The following is a 22,106-nucleotide window of genomic DNA, read 5'->3' as shown; positions in this document are numbered from 1 at the left end:
ATCGATTTTATGGGAGGTCACCGTGTTCTCCAATGAAGCCCTTATGCTTTACTTCTATGATTAATTACATTCTCTGGCTATTGTCTTGATCGAAACGCAGCGTCAAATCCTTCTCTGTCAAAACGTCCATGCACGTTTGCGTATAAAGCTGCAGTTCTATGTTTTCTGCAATATCAAAGGTATCTTAATACTCAGTCAGCATTCGCACTCAATTGCGGAAGCAACGTGCATACAGTTTTTTAATGAAAATATCCTGCAATTCTAAGACACAACCAGTAGTGACGGATGTGGTACCTTTGGATTCTTGTATATGTCATGACCTTATAACAGACACTGTTGGCGAATGGTTTCGTTTTGCAGAAAACACAAACACTATCAACATGCCCCGCGTTGCCATGAGGGTCGAATGTGGTTTCTTGAGAGTCTTGTTTTTGTCATAAATGACCGTACAATAATCATGGCGTAGCCTAGTACTTAAAGTGTTGGATGGCAAAGAGGACCCGGCTTCAACCTCCTACAAGGGTGCAATGTACGAAGCCCACTTCTGGTGTCCCATCGACGTGCAATAGCTGGAAACTTGCTGGAGGTGGCGTAAAACACAGTTCATTCACTACAACTACTCTGAATGATTCGTTTTAAGACCACCACTTCAAGTTCGGCATAATCACGAAAACCATTTTAAAAACAGCAATTTTCAGAAATACTTTTGTTTTTAGTAGATATAATTAGTATGCCGTTTCTACTATGCAAACGCATTTTAGTTACAGAACCACAAACATCAAATTCAGCACGGTATTCGTTCGTGAAAACTACAAAAACACACAAGAAGCAGCTCTATAAGAATGATACTTTTTGCGTTTTATAGGTGTCCTTTTACATCGTTCAAAGGTCCTTGGTTTCCTGAGAACGCTGTTATACTTCAAGGGTGTGCTTCTTTTGGGCATTTGATGTCGCACGTCATTCCACGCTGTTATCTAACCATCGTAAATACTACACTGTGTACTATCAAAGCTACAGCTGTGGCATTGAATATTGATATTAGACTCCAGCCCTTACTCAAGTACCATTTCTCTTCTCTCAGATGGAAAACTGAAGGGTGGGATCAGTGCGCGAGACGTAGATTGAAAGACCACGTCTAATCTCTTATATGATCTGTAAATAATTCTTCTGAGTTTGACAGCTTCAGCTGTGTAAGCTGGTATCAGCTATGTCTTTGTCACTGAGCCCCTTCAGACTATCGGGTCAGAACAGGTTCCAATGATGTCCTACCTAGCGTATAAGCCAACAGTTAATTGGAACCAGGTGGAATAGTTCCTTTTGCTTGTAGTCGCTTGTGTGCCTGGCCCAGATTGACTGTTTAAGCAACATTGACTCACTCACTCATCACACGACACATAATGACTGACCCCGTGGGGAGTCCTGGTTAAAGCTGGTCCCCATTAACCTATGCTTGTCGTAACGACTGCAGACTACTAAATGGATCGGGTGGACAGGCCTGGACACTTCATTCAGTGTCACCACACCCCGACGGCGTGAGACCTTCTATATTACATATCAGTCTACCCGTGAAGATCCAGGGTAGAATAGGTCTTCAGCAACCCATGCTTGCCGTAAAAGGCGACTATGCTTGTCGTAAGAGGCGACTAACGGGATCGGGTGGTCAGGCTCGCTGACTTGGTTGATGCATGTCATCGATCCCAATTGAGTGGGTCGATGCTCATGACATCAAACACAAGATTGTCTGGTCCAGACTTGATTCTTTACAGACCCCCGTCATATAGCTTGAATAATGCTGAGCGCGGCGTTAAACGACAAAGAAAACAAAAACATATCAGTCACTGGTTTCTCTGCTCCGAACTCGATTATACACCCGGGACACAACACAAGTGAACCAACAAACAAATACAATGACTGCAGAAGCGCTTCATAACGTACAAGATATATTTCAATGAAACAAAACACATAGGCACCAGCACATCTACCCGAATCCGGTAGCTTATAATACCACACTCAACACTATAACGAGTGTGTTCGTGAGTTTGGTTTTACGTCGCCTTTGACAATATTCCAGCAGTGTGACGTGCTAACGCTGTACCACCTAGGTTACCGCGCCCTCAACACTAAAACGATCATACATAAGACATTAAAAGTGACAATATTATTAAGCATGCAACAGCAAGAGTAGTTGCCGCTTTGAACAAAATTTCAGGTACAACGTATCAGCTTCATATTGGAGGAAAACCCAAAGTGACGGCTTGCCATGTCATGAAACCCAAGAGATAAGTATTCTGCTGACATATTTTTACGTAGAAACATTATCAGGGCTATTCTAGGTTTCGAACCCAAGAAATTTCTTTTGTCACGCCTTAAGAAGGCAACACTGAGCAGCGAATTGCGACCTTGGCCACTCGTGCCAACTAAATCATTCATAAATTGCAATACATGCCTTATTAACAAATTTGACCTGTTACCTATTATCGAAACAAAATTCATCGTTAAACAAAGAACGCTACAAATAACCCGTCCATATATGCAGGGTGTTGGGGTAATAATCTTGCATGGCATTGATCCTGAGCATCACCTCTTTGAATATAAGCATCGGTTTATTCTAAAAGACAACACATCGGCCTTCGAAAAGAGTTTCACCGACCCAATACATCTTCTCCAAACCCCATCAGATATAATACGTCACCTGCTCCTACTGACCCATTTAAAAGCAAATGTGCGCCGGTCATTGACATGAATAAGTTATGTGCACCACTTCACTTCACAATCGAGGCCAATGCGGCAATTGTACTGCCTTGGCGAATCCCCCTCCCTGATGACTACGCAAATGGTTCTTTCCTTGTCATGGTGATGTATTTGAACTACACACACATAGACAAACACACACACACACACACACACACACACACACACACACACACACACACGACACGGAGTCAAAACAATCAGACTGACCATCAAAATCAATTGAAAGGGTATTTCATTGATTAATTATGCTTGTCATGGCATAATAATATTCTTTAAACCATACTATACCAGCAAGAGGAATGGTCTGGATTAACGAGTGTATAGGGTAAGAAATAATAAGTATGTGTGGATAATAGGGAATCTTGGCTACAGGGAGGTTGATTTGAGTTCAACCTGTTTATAGGGTAATGTCGTAAACATATTACTTCCCTATTGCCCCAATGGGGATTCCGGGTTAGAATTGGTCGACCAAATGGATCGGGCGGTCAGGTTCGGTGACTTGGTTGATTGCGCGTCAACGTACTCCGAAGGTGTGGATCGTTGCTCACAATATCAATCACTGGATTGTCTGGTCCAGATTCGATTATTTTAATTCGACGTCATACAGCTGGAACATTGTTGAATGCGGCGTTAAACAACAAACAAAAACAAATCCGGATTGCAGGGTTTCCGGGCTGACGGGGGTGCACTGTACGTGAGATGCGATACGTATAAGCAAGACACAAGAACTGCCAGATGACTCCAGGGATGGTTATGTAAATAACTACTTGAATATTAACATAACGGTAACGATGAGACAGAACACAGTCTCCCGTGTGAGGAAGCAGCGCTGTTTGTTTTAATTAGTGTCATTGAACCATGTCACGTGACACTGAGTTGTCAAATCAATTATGCATGGTATTTACTCAGGATCCTGTATCAGGTTATCTTCTGATGTAGACGAATGTTGATTAATAAGGAGTTTTTTTAGTTATGAATATCACGAACCAGTTACTGATGCACGGTATGCATTAACATGGTCAATGCTGTAACCTCAGGTTTCCCAACAAGTAATTAAAAAACGAAAATCATACTCTCTAAATATACTGATCTTGTTGAATCCTACCAGATGCCAGATTTGGATCGGGGTCAAAGTCGCTGTTTTAACGTTCACAAATACCAGTTGAAGGGAGATAATTCTGTTTATATTTATTGAACGAACCGCTCGTAAACGTCTTACGTTAGTAAAACGATCCACAACAAGAACCACAACTGGCGAACCGGTTTCAATGTTCTGTCAACGATCGACAACAAAATACATCTGTAAATGGCTTTTTATCAATGATGAAAGCATTTAAGTATGCGTAGCGATAGAATATCGTTCATAATTAATTTTGACTGTTGACAAAACTTCGTTCAATCCAGTCAAAGGGCAACATTGGGTACACTAGACTAACAGCTAGTCTCTGACATGAACATATTTTACAGAAATATAGAAATAGAAATAGTTATAAAATATATTCAAAAGGAGCCCAGAGGCTTTCTTCATTTAATATACTGAATAATCTAGACTTGCCAAACATTCTAGACTTGCATGGGTTGTATTGGATATATTTGTTTCAGGGTCTGTATGACAGACTTAGGCTGCACTTACAGGGCGATCAATATGATACCAGGTCTACATTTCACTTGGCTGCTTGCTTCACGTGCAATACATGTATATCGTGACACGGAGAACTCGTGACAGTGTTCGCTTTCTGTCAGGGGCAAGATGGAAAAAAGCAGAGGAAGAAATTTTATCATATAAAATCGGCAGGTTTCTCGGCAGGATAAAGCCAACGGATAAAAACGATATCCGTTGGGGTCATATGCGGATAGAGATGCAAATATCAAAGGTCAAGTAGGACTACTTTCACTGTTTATAAACAAACATGGCTTCGTCCTCGTCATTCGGCGATCGAGTCAAAATTAACCATCGGGAATCTGGATAAACAACAGGGATAATTGCTACCATTATCAAAAGAACAGTCTAATATACTGAAAATCAGTGTCTAACTGTGACGTAGCTAAGGCATTTTATAAGTTTTGGCTACTTTGGAGGTATAAATTTCGAAACAATTTTGCGAGGGCGCGAGACCTAGCCAAGCGGGATCAGTAGCAATATATGTGCTTGTAGACCTCTGCGACTTGAAACCTTCTCCACAAATTAAAATAGTTGGATTTGGCCGAAATATGTTTGAATTGTTACCTTGTTTGGTTTTGTCGCTGTGTGTACATCTGACTACACTTCTTAACCTTATGACAGGACAGACCGACTGTCAACAACGTCTGACCGTGCCCGTGACGTCTCATAGACTAGGGTTAGAGTAGCTTCCCTTTGACAAAGGGCAGTTACTCTAGCGGACAGACCGATGGATTGCCGCGAAAGGCAATTAAAAACAACTGTTGTTTTGCGTATATGTTGCTTCGCCACTGTATAAGAAAGAGATTTCAGTTGGAACTATATTGGCTACTGTCACTGTCCGACTGACACATCACTTACCCTGTGACGTAATAAATATTAATGCGCGCATTCCAGGAAAACTCGCAATGTTTCGGTAATGTTTGTGAGAGAGGGATAGCGATTTTAAAGCACAGAATTAAAGCATGACATTATATGATAAAGAGGTTATCACGCTTGTGTGTTTGGGGATGGTAAATATCCTGTATTAGGAATAAACACTATGTATTTAGCTCGCCAAGGCTCGCTAAATACAATGTTTATTCCTAATGCAGGATATTTACCATCCCAAAACACACTCGCGTGATAACCTCTATATAACACCTCTTATTCAAGTGAACATAAACTGCCGGGCATGAAAACTATACACCCATGTTTGATGATGGCTAAATTTGAAACAAACAAGAAATGTTTTTTCGATGGTGATGTATGTGATACAGGTATCACAGATGTCTTTGGATTTTATGTTTGTAGGTGTGGTGAAATGGGGTTTAACGTCGCGTCATTGCACTTATATAGCGACGCGCGCGGGCGTGCGTGTTTGCGTGCGTGCGTGCATGCGTGCGTGTGTGTGTGTGCTTATATAGCGACGCGCGCGGGCGTGCGTGTTTGCGTGCGTGCGTGCGTGTGTGTGTGTGTGTGTGTGTGTGTGTGTGTGTGTGTGTGTGTGTGTGTGTGTGTGTGTGTGTGTGTGTGTGTGTGTGTGACCATTCCTTGTTTTAGTCCCTTAACTGCCGAGCGCCAGGCAGGGTAACAACAAGGTCTGTTGGTATGACTGACGCGGACGCTCTACCACTATACCACGGAGGCGGTCCTGAAGTGTGTTATGTTCGGCGAAAGTTTTCAGTCCAGTAACGGTTTGACAACTTCTGAAATGTTTTGTTTTGTTGTTTCTCTAGCCCAGCAGTTTATATGACACACCATTGTCCGGATGCATCGCATACATTTTGTATTTGGCTCATAATATATCCCGACAAAAGCATTTTTCTACCTTCATTACTAAGGGCTAAGGAAGTAATTTTTTCCTATAAATTATGTCAAAGTCATAATGATACAGGGGCTGTGCGGTAGTATGGGCTGGTAGTGGTTTTAAGCATTCTCTCGTCACGCCGAAGAACCGGGTTCGATTCCCAACATGGGTACAATGTGTGAAGCCTATTTCTGGTGTCCCCCGCCCTGATATTGCTGAAATATTGATAAAAGCGGCTTAAAACCATACTCACTCACTTACCAATTATGATTCACATTCGATTGAGGTCACTGGATAAAGAGTGTGTGAGAGAATACGTGAAATGTAGGCATTTCTGAAACATTTTACGTCCGCTTCGTTCAGTAGCGGCAACTCTGTACAGCGTATAGTATACTTGAACCATACATCTCATCGATATCCAGTAAGCTTATTACTTGATAACTGGGCACAATGCCACGCATTACCAAATCAATGACAATAAAACTGAACAGGTATACAACAACATCGATCATCCTTTGAACTGAATACAGTACTGGCTCCATCAAGTTAAACACAATAGGCCTTTTGACGAGGCATGACTTGTGGATTGATTGTTAAGTAAAATTCAGTAGAATATAATACATCTGACAGAATGGAATGACGTGTATATACATAGCTATAATGAACCCTTTTAAAACCAAAATCCTGTGATATATGGTCATGAGAACGGTCAGGCCATATAAGAGGTTTCATTATTTTGAAATTTGGATATTTCTTAAAGATTCTTGTTTACGAAAGGTTGATATTACTAAAATTAATCATCATTGTAGAATGGATACGTAATGCAGGGATTATTTTTTATTTCGTTTCAATTTTTTCACTGTTTTTAATTTTGCTAACATTAACGGTAAATGTGAGATTACGAGAACAATATTTTGTTGGTTTGTTTGTTGCTTAACGCCGCATTCAACAATAGTCAGTAAATAATCGAGTCTGGACCAGACAGTCTAGTGACTGACATCATGAACATTGATCTGTACAATTAGGATACGATGTCATGCATCAACCAAGCTCGAGAGACTGGCCGCCCGATCCCGTTAGTCTCTGCTTACGACAAGCATGGGTTGTTGAAGACAATGCCCGGATGTTCACGGGTCTACGAGAACAGGAACATGTGACAATGCAGGCTAAATCGGTCATGGAATTTGTCTGTCATATTTTATATTAAGTTATGGTGATATACTATAAGAATTTAGAAGAACATTAAAGGAGAAAGAAGTTGCCCTGACACCTGTCACCAATAAAGACGTGCTTATTCATAAAACGTTTCACGTTGCATACCCAAGAATACATGGGACCTAACTCTTCCACAACGATATAAACCCAATAAAGCGTTGTAAAATAGTATCTTGATGTCATCAGCGATAACTCCTGCAGTACTAATTGAGGTTAATTAGCAAGGGTTAATTAGTGTTTATTTATAGCACGACTCTCGTGCTGTACGTTCTACGTTCAAACCCACGTGTAGATACATTTCGTGTAAATATTTTACATTTCTGTTTGTTTTAAAAACTAAAAGAACATTGTTTTGGATTAAGTTCATGAATGTATAATTTGGTATGTCATACTTTATTATCCCCGTCAAATTTATAGATTCACTGTATGTACGAAAACATCTTATCAATTAATAATTATGCAGTTATGCATGTCTGATCGTACGCAACAGATCGCCTCCGTGGTCAAGTGGTACACCGGCCGCGTCACACCAAAATACGTTAAAAGATGGTATTTGTTGGTACCCTGCCTGGCCCTCGGCATTAAGGGGCTAAAACAAGGACTGGTCGGCTCGGAGTCAATAAAGTGTATGAGCAGGGTATCTATGTTCAACTGCGGCATGGTACATCAGTGGGCAAGCACTACAAGACCAGCATTATCATGGGTTAGTTCAAGCAGCGACACACACGCGTGCATGCACGTCGCTATAATAATCTTGAACGCGACGTCGAACCCCCTTTCACCTCACCTCGTATACGCTTACATGCACTACACGACGATCAAGATAAGCCGTGTACATACACCAACACAAGCATCGCATGAGCTGTTGTATGACGTTTCTGTTTAGTTAAAAGTAATTAGCCAGTATTATCGCCACGGTGTGCTTCAGTCTGGTACAGATAAGGAAACGCTTTAGGTTCAAGGGAACGTTATCGGCGCTGAACCATCTTTGACAGTTGGTAACCTTTGCTCCACTGGCGTCATAGAATTACACCCTCAATAAATTTCATTCAGAAATGGACTTAAAGCTAACGAAAATATACCCATCAAGAATAATTTATACATTTTTGCTTCATAATATTTAGATTGTTATTCCAAAATGCGGGTTGTTGGTAGCGAAGGAAAAATCTATCAATGGTCGTGAAATAAATGGACACTTAAGCTCTATGGAATCATACGTTAGTATAATTATTGGTGATCTCTTTCCTCGATGTCAGGTCTCTTAATCTTCTATATTTGTGAAGGTTGGTTGGTTGGTTTGTTGTTTAACGCCGCACTCAGCAATATTCCAGCTATATGACGGCGGTCTGTAAATAATCGAGTCTGGACCAGACAATCTAGTGATTAATATCATGAGCATCGATCCACGCAATTGGGATTGATGACATGCATCAACCAAGTCAGCAAGCCTGACCACCCGATCCCGTTAGTCGCCTCTTACGACAAGCATAGTCGCCTTTTACAGTAAGCATGGGTTACTGAAGACCTATTCTACCCCGGATCTTTTCGGGCGTTTTGTGAAGGGATATTGGCGGTTAATCAAGTGACTTAAATATAATTAATGGCATATGCTGACGTCATTGCGATGTTATGAAAAACGTATCAGGTATATGTTTATTGCTGTCTTTGCTGGTTTTTACTTCCAACAGACGTAGCGGTTGTGACCTCAAAATGCAAGATCGCCCAGTCGTCTTAGATGCAGCAATGCGCTATGCGGGGTTGCGTCCCTTAGACGTGCCCGAACCCGGTGATAGTGGGTCAGCTGTGATTATGTTTCCAGGTTTGTCAGCATCATACCCAACTCGTGGATTTCACCTCGGTGGTTAACATATAAGACTGCATCTTATGTTTTCTCCCACATTATGATGTTTGTTTGTTTGTTCGTTGTTTAACGCCACACCCAGCAATATTCCAGCTATCACACATTATAAAAAAAAATTCACAACTGTCCATCTCAGAACTGAGCCTGCCAATCCTTTTTAGTACGCGGGACCGAGGGATCTATTTAGAGGATACTTGGGATTCTGCAGGGCGGTACGCAGGATGCAAATGAAATCGTATTTGGTACGCGTGTTCAACATTTGAAAGATAAAATCACAAACATTTATAACCGAGGAACGTGTTCGATATGTTTTCCTCCGAAGAGGGGGCACGGGTGGCCCAGTCGTCTTTGGCGCCGCGATTCCCTGTGCAGAGTTGCGTCCCATGGGCACGCCAGAAACCTATGATTGTGGGTTCGAATCTCGGTTCGCCCCGATTATGTTTCTAGGTTTGTCAGCACCATACCCGTGCTCGTGGGTTTCACCGAAGTGGTAAACGTCTGAGACCTGCATCACTTCGGGCTTTCCTCCCACATTAAGCTGACACGCCGTGATATAACGGGAATACTGTTAAAAGCGGCGCTAAACCAAACTCACTCACTCACTCACTCCTCCGGAGAATGAATTCTGACATTACAACTGTAAGTAATGAGAGAACTTGTAATTATTAAAAACAAACATTGTTTTGTTTTGTTATTTAAAGTTGACTGCCTGGCAAAAGAAAGTAAACAAAGTAAGCTATCAAATACATCACCATCTTGTAAATATTTCTTGTTTGTTTCATTTTTAGCCACCATCAAACATGGATGTGTACTTTCTTTCGAATAGTTTAAAAGATGAGCTGTTGGATTATATTTTACTAGCGCTTCATTGACTATGTTGCACGTCCCTTGCACATAATAGTGACGTGAGATGGGAAAACGTTTACATACATCACTGAATAGTGTGTGCTTCTGTCAATACTCTATAGTAGCGACAAAATATAAATAAATACCCAGCAACTGATCACTGGTCAGTAGCATATTTTAACAGTCTCGGAAGAAGTAGAGTAAGAATAATAGCATCAGCAACAGTGAGTGTTGTTTAACGCCGCAGCAGTAGTTCATGCATGCCATGGCGGACTGAACATGACCTAGTCTGGGCCAGACAAGCCAGTGACTGACAACATGCACGATACGCATCTGAATCCGCCGGGGAGCGATGCCTGTAGCACGAACCTGACCATCTGATTCAATTTAGCAGCCTCTTTCGACAAGCAAGTGCTGGGGGGCTAGTCTAAGCTGGGCCCCCCGTGGCTATAGTTAACCACTATCAGTCATGAGGGGTGGGGAGGTGGGGGGTGGTTGGGGGGGTGGGTGGGTGGTGGTTGGGGTTGTGGGTGGTGGAGGACTGCACATACCCTTTTTTCAGACATCTTACATGACCAGGCTCGGGACTTGGTTGATGCATGTTATTGTATCCCAATTGCTTTGGTTGATGCTCAGGGTGTCAATCACTGGATTTTCTGGTTCACACTCGATTATTTACAGATCGACGTCCCATAGCTGGAATATTACTGAGTGCGGCGTTAAATAACAAACAAACTTACATCGCAACTTGGGTATAACGTGCATCCCAACCCCGCCTCTCACCCGTTTTTCAAAATCCTGGATTTAGTGATAGTAGTGAGCTTGATTTTTCATTTACATCACAGCGTGTCAGCTTGATGTGTGGGGAAAACCCGAAGTGATGCAGGTCTTAAACTTTTACCTCTTTGGTGAAACGAATGAGCACACTTGAAAATTGAAATTGACCATACAATCACAAACTTTAGAAGGCTAAAATCAATCGCCTCAATACTGTGAGCGTGAGATCCAAAACACTACGACATCCGTATCAAATACATCACCACTGAAGGACCATATCTTGTTTGTTCCATGTTTAGCCATCAATGTATCCTTTCTTTTCCGCGTTAGTTCAGTTTTATTTCTTTGGAATCGATGTATGTATATGAGACTCTATGTAGCCATTGTTGTAACAGGCTTATTCGAGCACTGTGCTATCCCTAGAATTTCAATTTTTCATTCAGTTTGGGCTAATCATTCCCAGTGCGTATCACTGAGTTCAGAACGTAATATTGAGTGAGTTGTTAAACATCGCGGTGGGTAGTTTGTCAATATCTCATTCTGTGAGCGTAAAACAAGCGCATGAGCCCCGAACAAATGAGGAGCCTAACCAACCTGACTGTGCCAGGATCACCAAAAAACTTCTTTGGAATAGGCCCATTCACAGCCTCGGACGTATCCAGACCAACAGACCTGATCCTGTCCTTTTTAATAAATCCAAAAAAACCCATTTATATCATTGAATTTTCTGTCCGCTTTGACACTAATGTGATTGACAAGATTGAGGAAAAACATGGCAAATATGCGGACCTCGTTTTCGAAATGTCACGCTTGCATCCCAAGTACCAGGTTGTCCGACTCCCCGTTGTTCCCGGTGCTTTAGGTTGGTACCTCCCAATCTGTAAACTGACATGGGGAGAGTACCCGGCTTTGCTACCAGGAATACAGTCCTTCTGACAATCTGGGTAATGCAGAAGGATGCAGTGTTGGGGAGTCTTCACATTCTCCGAAAGGTTCTGGGTGGGGTTGACTAGGCAGCGCTTCCTGGGAGAAATCCCATTCGCTGTCTGGGCTGCGTGTAGAGGGGGCAAGGACCCTGAGCTGATGATGAGCCTAACCAGCCTGACTGTGCCAGGATCACCCAAACCTCATCGTTAAAAACAAATGCCACCTGATATTTTCTGATATTACATATTTGCAACATGAAACCAACTGGTACTATGTTCTTCAATATGAAAAATCAGAACTATATGTGTCGAGGGGCTCTCTAATTAAACTGCACTTATGGCCTATTTGCAAAACATATAATGAATAGCTCTGATAGTCATCAATCATGAAAACAGTTCGTGTTAAATGCAATATTTCTAACACGGAAGGGTTGTTAGGGTTTTCGCTAGTGGTGCCACGAATGCTTATCTCCCTTTGATTGAAAGCGCAGTGCCTTGATCTAATTTTGAAGTCCTGTGTTATACAGGTAATCAATGCGGACCGTAACGATTTTTCGAGTCTGCAACCTGTTACGCACATGTGCCCATTACTCTCGGCTGACGTCAGTTGAATTGGTATTGAGGAAGGGACACATACAGTTGTATCAGAGAATATGGCATGTAACAGCTTGTATGCAATGTCGCGGGCAGTCTGATGTTCAGTGTGTTTGTGTGCGTGAGAGCGAGAGAGAGAGAGAGAGAGAGAGAGAGAGAGAGATAGATACAGAGATACAGAGATACAGAGATAGGCAGAGGTAGACACAGAGAGGTTGGCATAGACAGGTAGATACAAAGAGGTAGACACAGAGAGGTTGGCATAGACAGGTAGATACAAAGAGGTAGACACAGAGATGTAGACACAGAGAGGTTGGCATAGACAGGTGGATACAAAGATGTAGACACAGAGAGGTTGGCATAGACAGGTAGATACAAAGAGGTAGACACAGAGTGGTTGGCATAGACAGGTAGATACAAAGAGGTAGACACAGAGAGGTTAGCATAGACAGGTAGATACAAAGAGGTAGACACAGAGATGTAGACACAGAGAGGTTGGCATAGACAGGTGGATACAAAGATGTAGACACAGAGAGGTTGGCATAGACAGGTAGATACAAAGAGGTAGACACAGAGTGGTTGGCATAGACAGGTAGATACAAAGAGGTAGACACAGAGTGGTTGGCATAGACAGGTAGATACAGAGAGGTAGACACAGAGAGGTTGGCATAGACAGGTAGATACAAAGAGGTAGACACAGAGAGGTTGGCATAGACAGGTAGATACAGAGAGGTAGACACAGAGAGGTTGGCATAGACAGGTAGATACAAAGAGGTAGACACAGAGATGTAGACACAGAGAGGTTGGCATAGACAGGTAGATACAAAGAGGTAGACACAGAGAGGTTGGCATAGACAGGTAGATACAAAGAGGTAGACACAGAGAATTAGACACAGAGAGGTTGACAAAGAGAAGTTGACATAGAATCAAAGGTAGACAGGTAGACACAGAGAGGATGACACAGAGAGGGAGACACAGAGATGTAGACACAGAGAGGCAGACACAGGGAGTCAGACACAGAGAGGTTAACACATACAGGAAGACACAGATAGATTGACAAAGAGAATGTGACACAGAGAGGCAGATACAGACAGGTTGACACAGAGAGGTTGGCATAGACAGGTAGACACAGAGAGGATGACACAGAGATGTAGACACAGTAAGGCAGACACAGGGAGTCAGACACACGGAGGTAGACACAGAGGGGTTGACACAGAGAGGTTAACACTTACAAGTAGACACAGAGAGGTTGACAAGGAGAATGTGTCACAGAGAGGTAGGAACAGACAAGTTGACACAGAGAGGTTGGCATAGACAGGTAGACACAGAGATGACGACACAAAGAGGTAGACACAGAAAGGCAGACACAGGGAGTCAGACACAGAGAGGTAGACACAGAGAGGTAGATACAGAGAGGTAGATACACAGAGGTAGACACATAGAGGTAGATACAGAGAGGTAGATACAGAGAGGTAGATGCAGAGAATGGCAGAAAAGCAGACAGGTTGACACAGAGAGATAGACACAGAGAGGCAGACACAGGGAGTCAGACACAGAGAGGTAGTCGACACAGAGAGGTATATACAGAGAGGTATATACAGAGAGGTAGATACAGAGAGGTAGTCGACACAGAGAGGTAGATACAGAGAGGTAGATACAGAGACAGGCAGAAAAGCAGACAGGTTGACACAGAGAGATAGACACAGAGAGGTAGACACAGACAGGTTGACACAGCGGTAGACAGAGAGAGGAAGATACAAAGATGCATAGAGGCATAGAGGCAGATTAACAGAGATGTTGACACAGAGACAATGATATAGGAGGGTGTAACAGACATTGATACAGAGAGAGAGAGACACCCACTGAGACAGAGAGAAAAATACAAAGTCTGACACATAGAGAGGCGGGGATGGCCACAGAGAGGTGACAAAGAGATAGCTGAAGACAGAAAGACGTTAGTAGAGAGATGAGGAAAGAGAGAAGGACAGAAAGATACAGAGAGAGACAGAGAGAGTGTGAAATATAGAGAAAGAGTGGTAGAGAAAAAGTAAAGAGAGAAGAGTTGGGTGAAAGGTGACACAGAAAGTTTTCTATAGTCATAAAATAACAATGACCAGTCTAAATTATGCGCCGAAACAGATTCCATTTGGCGTAAAGGGGATATGTCTGTTAAAACCAAATTAATGTACCACCAAAAACAAGCCATGAGAAATGTCTGCTAAACCAGTGTCCATTGTTAGGTTCCGACTATAGCATAAGAATGTGTTCATAAATCAATATCAAATAGTGATGATACAAGGGGTTCGCGTGAGCACATCCTGCCCCAATTAATCCTGCCAAACTGAATACACACCATAACCCATACTGAGAGACAAACGCCAGGTACAGACACTGAATATACATAATAACCCATATTGAGAGACAAACGCCAAGTACAGACACTGAATACACATTATGACCCCGTGGAGAGACAAAAGTACATACACTGAATACACATTATGATCCATATTGAGAGACAAACTCTTGGTACAAACACTGAATACACATTATGACCCATAGTGAGAGACAAACGCCAGGTACAGACACTGAATACACATTATAACCCATACTGGGCGACAAACGCCAGCTACATAAACCGAATACACATGTTAAACGATACTGAGAGACAAACGCTAGGTACATACACTGAATACACATTATAACCCATACTGAGAGACAAACGCCAGGAACATACACTGAATACACATTATAACCCATACTGAGAGACAAACGCCAGCTACATAAACCGAATACACATGTTAAACGATACTGAGAGACAAACGCCAGGTACATACACTGAATACACATTATAACCCATACTGGGCGACAAACGCCAGGTATACACTGAATACACATTATAACCCATATTGAGAGACAAACGCCAGGTTACACTGAATACACATTATAACCCATATTGAGAGACAAACGCCAGGTACAGACACTGAATACACATAATAACCCATACTGAGAGACAAACGCCAGGTACATACAGTGAATACACATTATAACCCATATTGAGAGACAAACGCCAGGTATACACTGAATACACATTATAACCCATACTGAGAGACAAACGCCAGGTACATACACTGAATACACATTATAACCCATAGTGAGAGACAAACGCCAGGTACAGACACTGAATACACATTATAACCCATACTGAGAGACAAACGCCAGGTACATACAGTGAATACACATTATAACCCATACTGAGAGACAAACGCCAGGTACATACACTGAATACACATTATAACCCATACTGAGAGACAAACAGTGAGTACATACACTGAATACACATTATAACCCATACTGAGAGACAAACAGTGAGTACATACACTGAATACACATTATAACCCATACTGAGAGACAAACGCCAGGTACATAAACCGAATACACATTATAACCCATACTGAGAGACAAACGCCAGGTACATAAACCGAATACACATTATAACCCATACTGAGAGACAAACGCCAGCTACATACACTGAATACACATAATAATCCATAGTGAGAGACAAACGCCAGCTACATACACTGAATACACATTATAACCCATACTGAGAGACAAACGCCAGGTATACACTGAATACACATTATAACCCATACTGAGAGACAAACGCCAGCTTCATACACTGAATACACATTATAACCCATATTGAGAGACAAACGCCAGGTATACACTGAATACACATTATAACCCATATTGAGAGACAAACGCCAGGTATACACTGAATACACATTATAACCCATATTGAGAGACAAACGCCAGGTACATACACTGAATACACATTATAACCCATATTGAGAGACAAACGCCAGGTATACACTGAATACACATTATAACCCATACTGAGAGACAAACGCCAGGTACATACACTGAATACACATTATAACCCATATTGAGAGACAAACGCCAGGTATACACTGAATACACATTATAACCCATACTGAGAGACAAACGCCAGCTTCATACACTGAATACACATTATAACCCATATTGAGAGACAAACGCCAGGTATACACTGAATACACATTATAACCCATATTGAGAGACAAACGCCAGGTATACACTGAATACACATTATAACCCATATTGAGAGACAAACGCCAGGTACATACACTGAATACACATTATAACCCATATTGAGAGACAAACGCCAGGTATACACTGAATACACATTATAACCCATACTGAGAGACAAACGCCAGGTACATACACTGAATACACATTATAACCCATATTGAGAGACAAACGCCAGGTATACACTGAATACACATTATAACCCATACTGAGAGACAAACGCCAGCTTCATACACTGAATACACATTATAACCCATATTGAGAGACAAACGCCAGGTATACACTGAATACACATTATAACCCATATTGAGAGACAAACGCCAGGTATACACTGAATACACATTATAACCCATATTGAGAGACAAACGCCAGGTACATACACTGAATACACATTATAACCCATATTGAGAGACAAACGCCAGGTATACACTGAATACACATTATAACCCATACTGAGAGACAAACGCCAGGTACATACACTGAATACACATTATAACCCATATTGAGAGACAAACGCCAGGTACATACACTGAATACACATTATAACCCATATTGAGAGACAAACGCCAGCTACATACACTGAATACACATTATAACCCATACTGAGAGACAAACGCCAGGTATACACTGAATACACATTATAACCCATACTGAGAGACAAACGCCAGCTTCATACACTGAATACACATTATAACCCATATTGAGAGACAAACGCCAGGTATACACTGAATACACATTATAACCCATATTGAGAGACAAACGCCAGGTATACACTGAATACACATTATAACCCATATTGAGAGACAAACGCCAGGTACATACACTGAATACACATTATAACCCATATTGAGAGACAAACGCCAGGTATACACTGAATACACATTATAACCCATACTGAGAGACAAACGCCAGGTATACACTGAATACACATTATAACCCGTACTGAGAGACAAACGCCAGCTACATACACTGAATACACATTATAACCCATATTGAGAGACAAACGCCAGGTATACACTGAATACACATTATAACCCATATTGAGAGACAAACGCCAGGTATACACTGAATACACATTATAACCCATATTGAAAGACAAACGCCAGGTACATACACTGAATACACATTATAACCCATATTGAGAGACAAACGCCAGGTATACACTGAATACACATTATAACCCATACTGAGAGACAAACGCCAGGTATACACTGAATACACATTATAACCCATACTGAGAGACAAACGCCAGCTACATACACTGAATACACATTATAACCCATATTGAGAGACAAACGCCAGGTTTACACTGAATACACATTATAACCCATATTGAGAGACAAACGCCAGGTACATACACTGAATACACATTATAACCCATATTGAGAGACAAACGCCAGGTACAAACACTGAATACACATTATAACCCATACTGAGAGACAAACGCCAGGTATACACTGAATACACATTATAACCCATACTGAGAGACAAACGCCAGGTATACACTGAATACACATTATAACCCATACTGAGAGACAAACGCCAGCTACATACACTGAATACACATTATAACCCATATTGAGAGACAAACGCCAGGTACATACACTGAATACACATTATAACCCATACTGAGAGACAAACGCCAGGTATACACTGAATACACATTATAACCCATATTGAGAGACAAACGCCAGGTATACACTGAATACACATTATAACCCATATTGAGAGACAAACGCCAGGTATACACTGAATACACATTATAACCCATATTGAGAGACAAACGCCAGGTACAAACACTGAATACACATTATTACCCATATGTCTGTTAAAACTAAATGAATGTACCACCAAAAACAAGCCATGAGAAATGTCTGCTAAACCAGTGTCCGTTGTACGGTTCCGACTATAGCATAGGAATGTGTTCATAAATCACTATCAACTTGTGATGATACCAGAGTTCGCGTGAGCACATCCTGCCCCCCATCCTGAATACACATTATGACCCATACTGAGAGACAAAACACTGAATACACATTATGACCCATACTGAGAAACAAACGCTAGTGCAAATACGCCCTATTACTGCACTGGGAAGAAATTATTGTGCACAAACACACGTTAATTTGTGAGGAGAGACAAAGTTTAGTACATGCTCGCCCTAATACTGACATAGAGTCAAAACTTTAACACATGTAAACGCCTGTATGCCATCCAATGAGACAAACACTACGTATGTTCAATGCAAATACGCTATAGAAAACTGGGTGATAAGCTTGGAAAGTAAACATAAGTATACCCATGCTTAAGCGCATGTAAACAAGTGCATGTATACACCTATACCATCCATGCGTTGCCAACCACGTTAACACAGCACAAATATGCTTTTAACCAATTCTGAGAGACAGCTGTAAAATACATACACATATTAAACCTTTACTGAGAGACAAACGCTAAGTGGATGCATACACTGAGAGACAACGTATTTGTAAACTCCTATCCATAATGTGGGACAAAGCCTTTGAAAACATAAATATCATAACACAAAACAATACTTTGAACACAGCTATTGTCCCTTATGCTTTAATTACTAGATTTTGACACACGTATATCCAATATATATATATATATATATATATATATATATATATATATATATATATATATATATATATATATATATATATAAAGAGTTGTAAACGACAAGAGTTAATTTGAGTTAAGTCTAGAATACAACGCCTAACATCAATACGATACAAGCGACAAACGCGTCCCAAAATCATACATCTCCCTTAAAAGCAGCCCATGGTACGATTCATACAATATCCGAAACCACATTTTCGCGATATCAGACAATCTAAACGTCCTGGTCTTACAAACACCATCTGAGCTTGAAGTTGCCTTCAATGCGGGTCCTGTGGCTGTATGCGACTGTGAGTCTATGCATACAAACTTCGTAAATTGTGTGCATGACTGCACATGAAACACAACGGAGTGACTGTCAGTGTACACAACAATGAGTTAGGCATTACTGTGATCTGTGTACAAAGTGTTCAGAACAATGTATAAGTACATGCATATATATACGTGTTTCCCTGTCCGAGTCATGGGCATACAAATACGTTGTCGTTACATTTGAGTAAGAACCTGAGAGAACCATCGAATGAACCGGTGCAGGAGGGTAATCCGTTTCTTGTGAATCCAAAAGAGGTATAAGAAATTATCGGCGGTAACTTAAGCTTATTCCAGCTTCCGTAACCCATGAATTCCTCAGATGCTGCACTCACGCGTTGGAAATACAACACATGGGATATTTTCGACACTTTCCTTACATGGTATTACCTAGTGAAATGTCAAAACTTCGAACAATGTAATATTGCATGTGTACAAATGGTTACAGGGGTCTTGAGGTTATCAAGTCGAAAAGTATGTGAAAGTAATTTGTAAAAATCCAGAGGAGTAAGGGAAGTACTTACATAAACACCATCCTGCTGGTTTAACGGTAAATCCAAGTGTTTTCCCATTCAGTAATCCCTGAGATGTCCTAAAATCGGTTCCACTTATTGTATCCCAACACTCCAGATAGAGTAAAAGGCGATGTACTTATTGCAGTATACTTCTCTATGATCTGTAGGATTTATTATCAACTACAGACGCCGATATCTCTGACATCCATTAAGATTCCTTTTCGTTGTGTAGATTTGTATCAGCGTGACATTAGTTGCACCCTCTGGTCACCTTGATATGATAGAGTTTGTTTCATCTGCACCACCGAGAATCCTTTGGAAGAGGAATACTTAGAATATCCATTCAGAAACACACTCGTTTCAAAACATTGGACGCCGTCTTTCGAAGAATTAAGCCTCATGAATCCCCACTTGTTACACATTTCCACATGTTGACAATATGGGCTCCACGTATCGATAGGTGAATCCACGTGGTAGTAAATTACATCGATATATCGCCGAAGATAAATAACATATCAGGCTTTTGCCGGTTGCTGGAATGAGAACAGTTGTCAGAAGTGTCATTCCCTGAAGTCCGTCCATTCAATTAAGCCTAGGACAGCCGTTTAGCCACTGGTGTTAGTAGTCTCATAAAGGCACCGAAAAAATTATCGATCCATTCAAAATAGTCCGCGGTCACAGAAAGCGATATTGTAAATGTTGCACGAAATAGTGGTTCAATACGCAATCCTCGTAAATCATTCTGCCAGAGATGCGAACCATTTTACGCAACGGTTTCCTGCACCAAGTGACATATTCACATTTTGGAGCAGCTAGTGAATACTCAGTCTTGTATTCACTCGTATCAAGTGCAAGCGAATACGCTCGACAAATGTAAAAGTCGATGTCAAGTCATCAGCGTCCAAATCCTATAGGACCCTTGCAGCAGATGGTAAGGCAACACCTTTTCAAATTCCGACGCATCAGTTTGACTTCACTGCTCCGGGCCTTTGCTCTCATAAATAGACGACTGCAGAGGCCAAAATACTAAACTCGGGTTAACGTTATTTATATGAGATCCATGGTTAGGGCATGCATTATTAAATCAGTGTACAGGTGATGTGCGTTCTATCTTATTACGTGGTGGTATGCAACGATCCTTTGAGACTTAATGATTATGTCAGTTTTTGCAATGTTGTAGAATACTTCACGTGATTCACTCGCATCCATTAATGACGCGATGGAGACGCTTATTGGTGAAGGTTTTGGAATATGACATCAGTGTTTGAGTTAATAATATAGAATGCTTTGCGATGAAGTGAATAAAACTGAAATAGCACCTTCAGTATCATCTGTATGAGATCACACATTTGTAATAACCTATTGAACTAGGCGCTGCAACAAACACACGCATATGGTCCGCGAGCTTCAAATATATCAATAATATCACACTGCATTTCCACCTCATATATGTATCCATACGGCCATCATATTGAACCAAATTACAACGTTTCTGTAGTGGTGATATGCGGTTGGCCACAGTTATGTCAATGTTCACTGTAGAGGCATGGAGCTCCTTGCTTGGACTTCAGATAGCATAAATAGCTCCATCAACGCTGTTATTGCTCGTTGAATTGTAGCCTTTCAATGGCTGAATAAACATTAGTACAGCTGACCGATGAAAGAATTAACACATCAATATAAATCTCACTGCCATGTCCTTAGAACCTGTCGATCATAACAACACACACACATATACACGCAGTTCATAAGTGATCTGCTATCAACACTGAACCCGATTTCAGAAGGCGGCCGTTAAGATGACCAATCCTCGCTATCACTGATTATGTTATCCAGAGAGTACATCCCACTGTTTGCACCGGGTAACTGTCCGTACTGAGAAGAAGACTGTTATAGCCGCTCTTGGTCGTAAAGTCCAATTAATCCAGTCCAGGATACCAAGCATCTCCAGACGGGGCCAGACGCGCATATGTTACTGTTTCGAAACTAAGGAAATCTGCACAGTAGTGTGCATCGCATGCGGCTGTGTCTACAGAGGCGCCCGTATCGGTTTTCAAGACACTATCGTTTTACAGAGTTCTGCGATCTTCAT

The 22,106-nt window shown here is 41.4% G+C and overlaps 1 protein-coding gene across 7 annotated transcripts in view; it reads right to left on the bottom strand.

Annotated features, from left to right (window-relative positions):
- LOC124140526 (innexin unc-9-like) overlaps window positions 1-22,106 on the bottom strand; it is a 211,003-nt gene that overhangs the window by 58,547 nt on the left and 130,350 nt on the right. The window contains exon 1 of one of the 7 annotated variants that reach the window (XM_046508151.2): window positions 20,024-21,985. The exons of the other annotated variants lie outside the window; for them this stretch is intronic. Coding sequence (XP_046364107.1) covers window positions 20,024-20,034 — 11 coding nt within the window. The 5' untranslated portion in view covers window positions 20,035-21,985. Of the gene's footprint in view, window positions 1-20,023; window positions 21,986-22,106 lie in introns of those variants that run through there. 7 annotated transcript variants of the gene reach the window in all.

Source organism: Haliotis rufescens, unplaced genomic scaffold, assembly GCF_023055435.1.
Source record: "Haliotis rufescens isolate VD_foot unplaced genomic scaffold, xgHalRufe1.0.p SCAF_4, whole genome shotgun sequence".
Lineage (NCBI taxonomy): Eukaryota > Metazoa > Mollusca > Gastropoda > Lepetellida > Haliotidae > Haliotis > Haliotis rufescens.
This window is presented reverse-complemented; position numbering and strand designations above follow the sequence as displayed.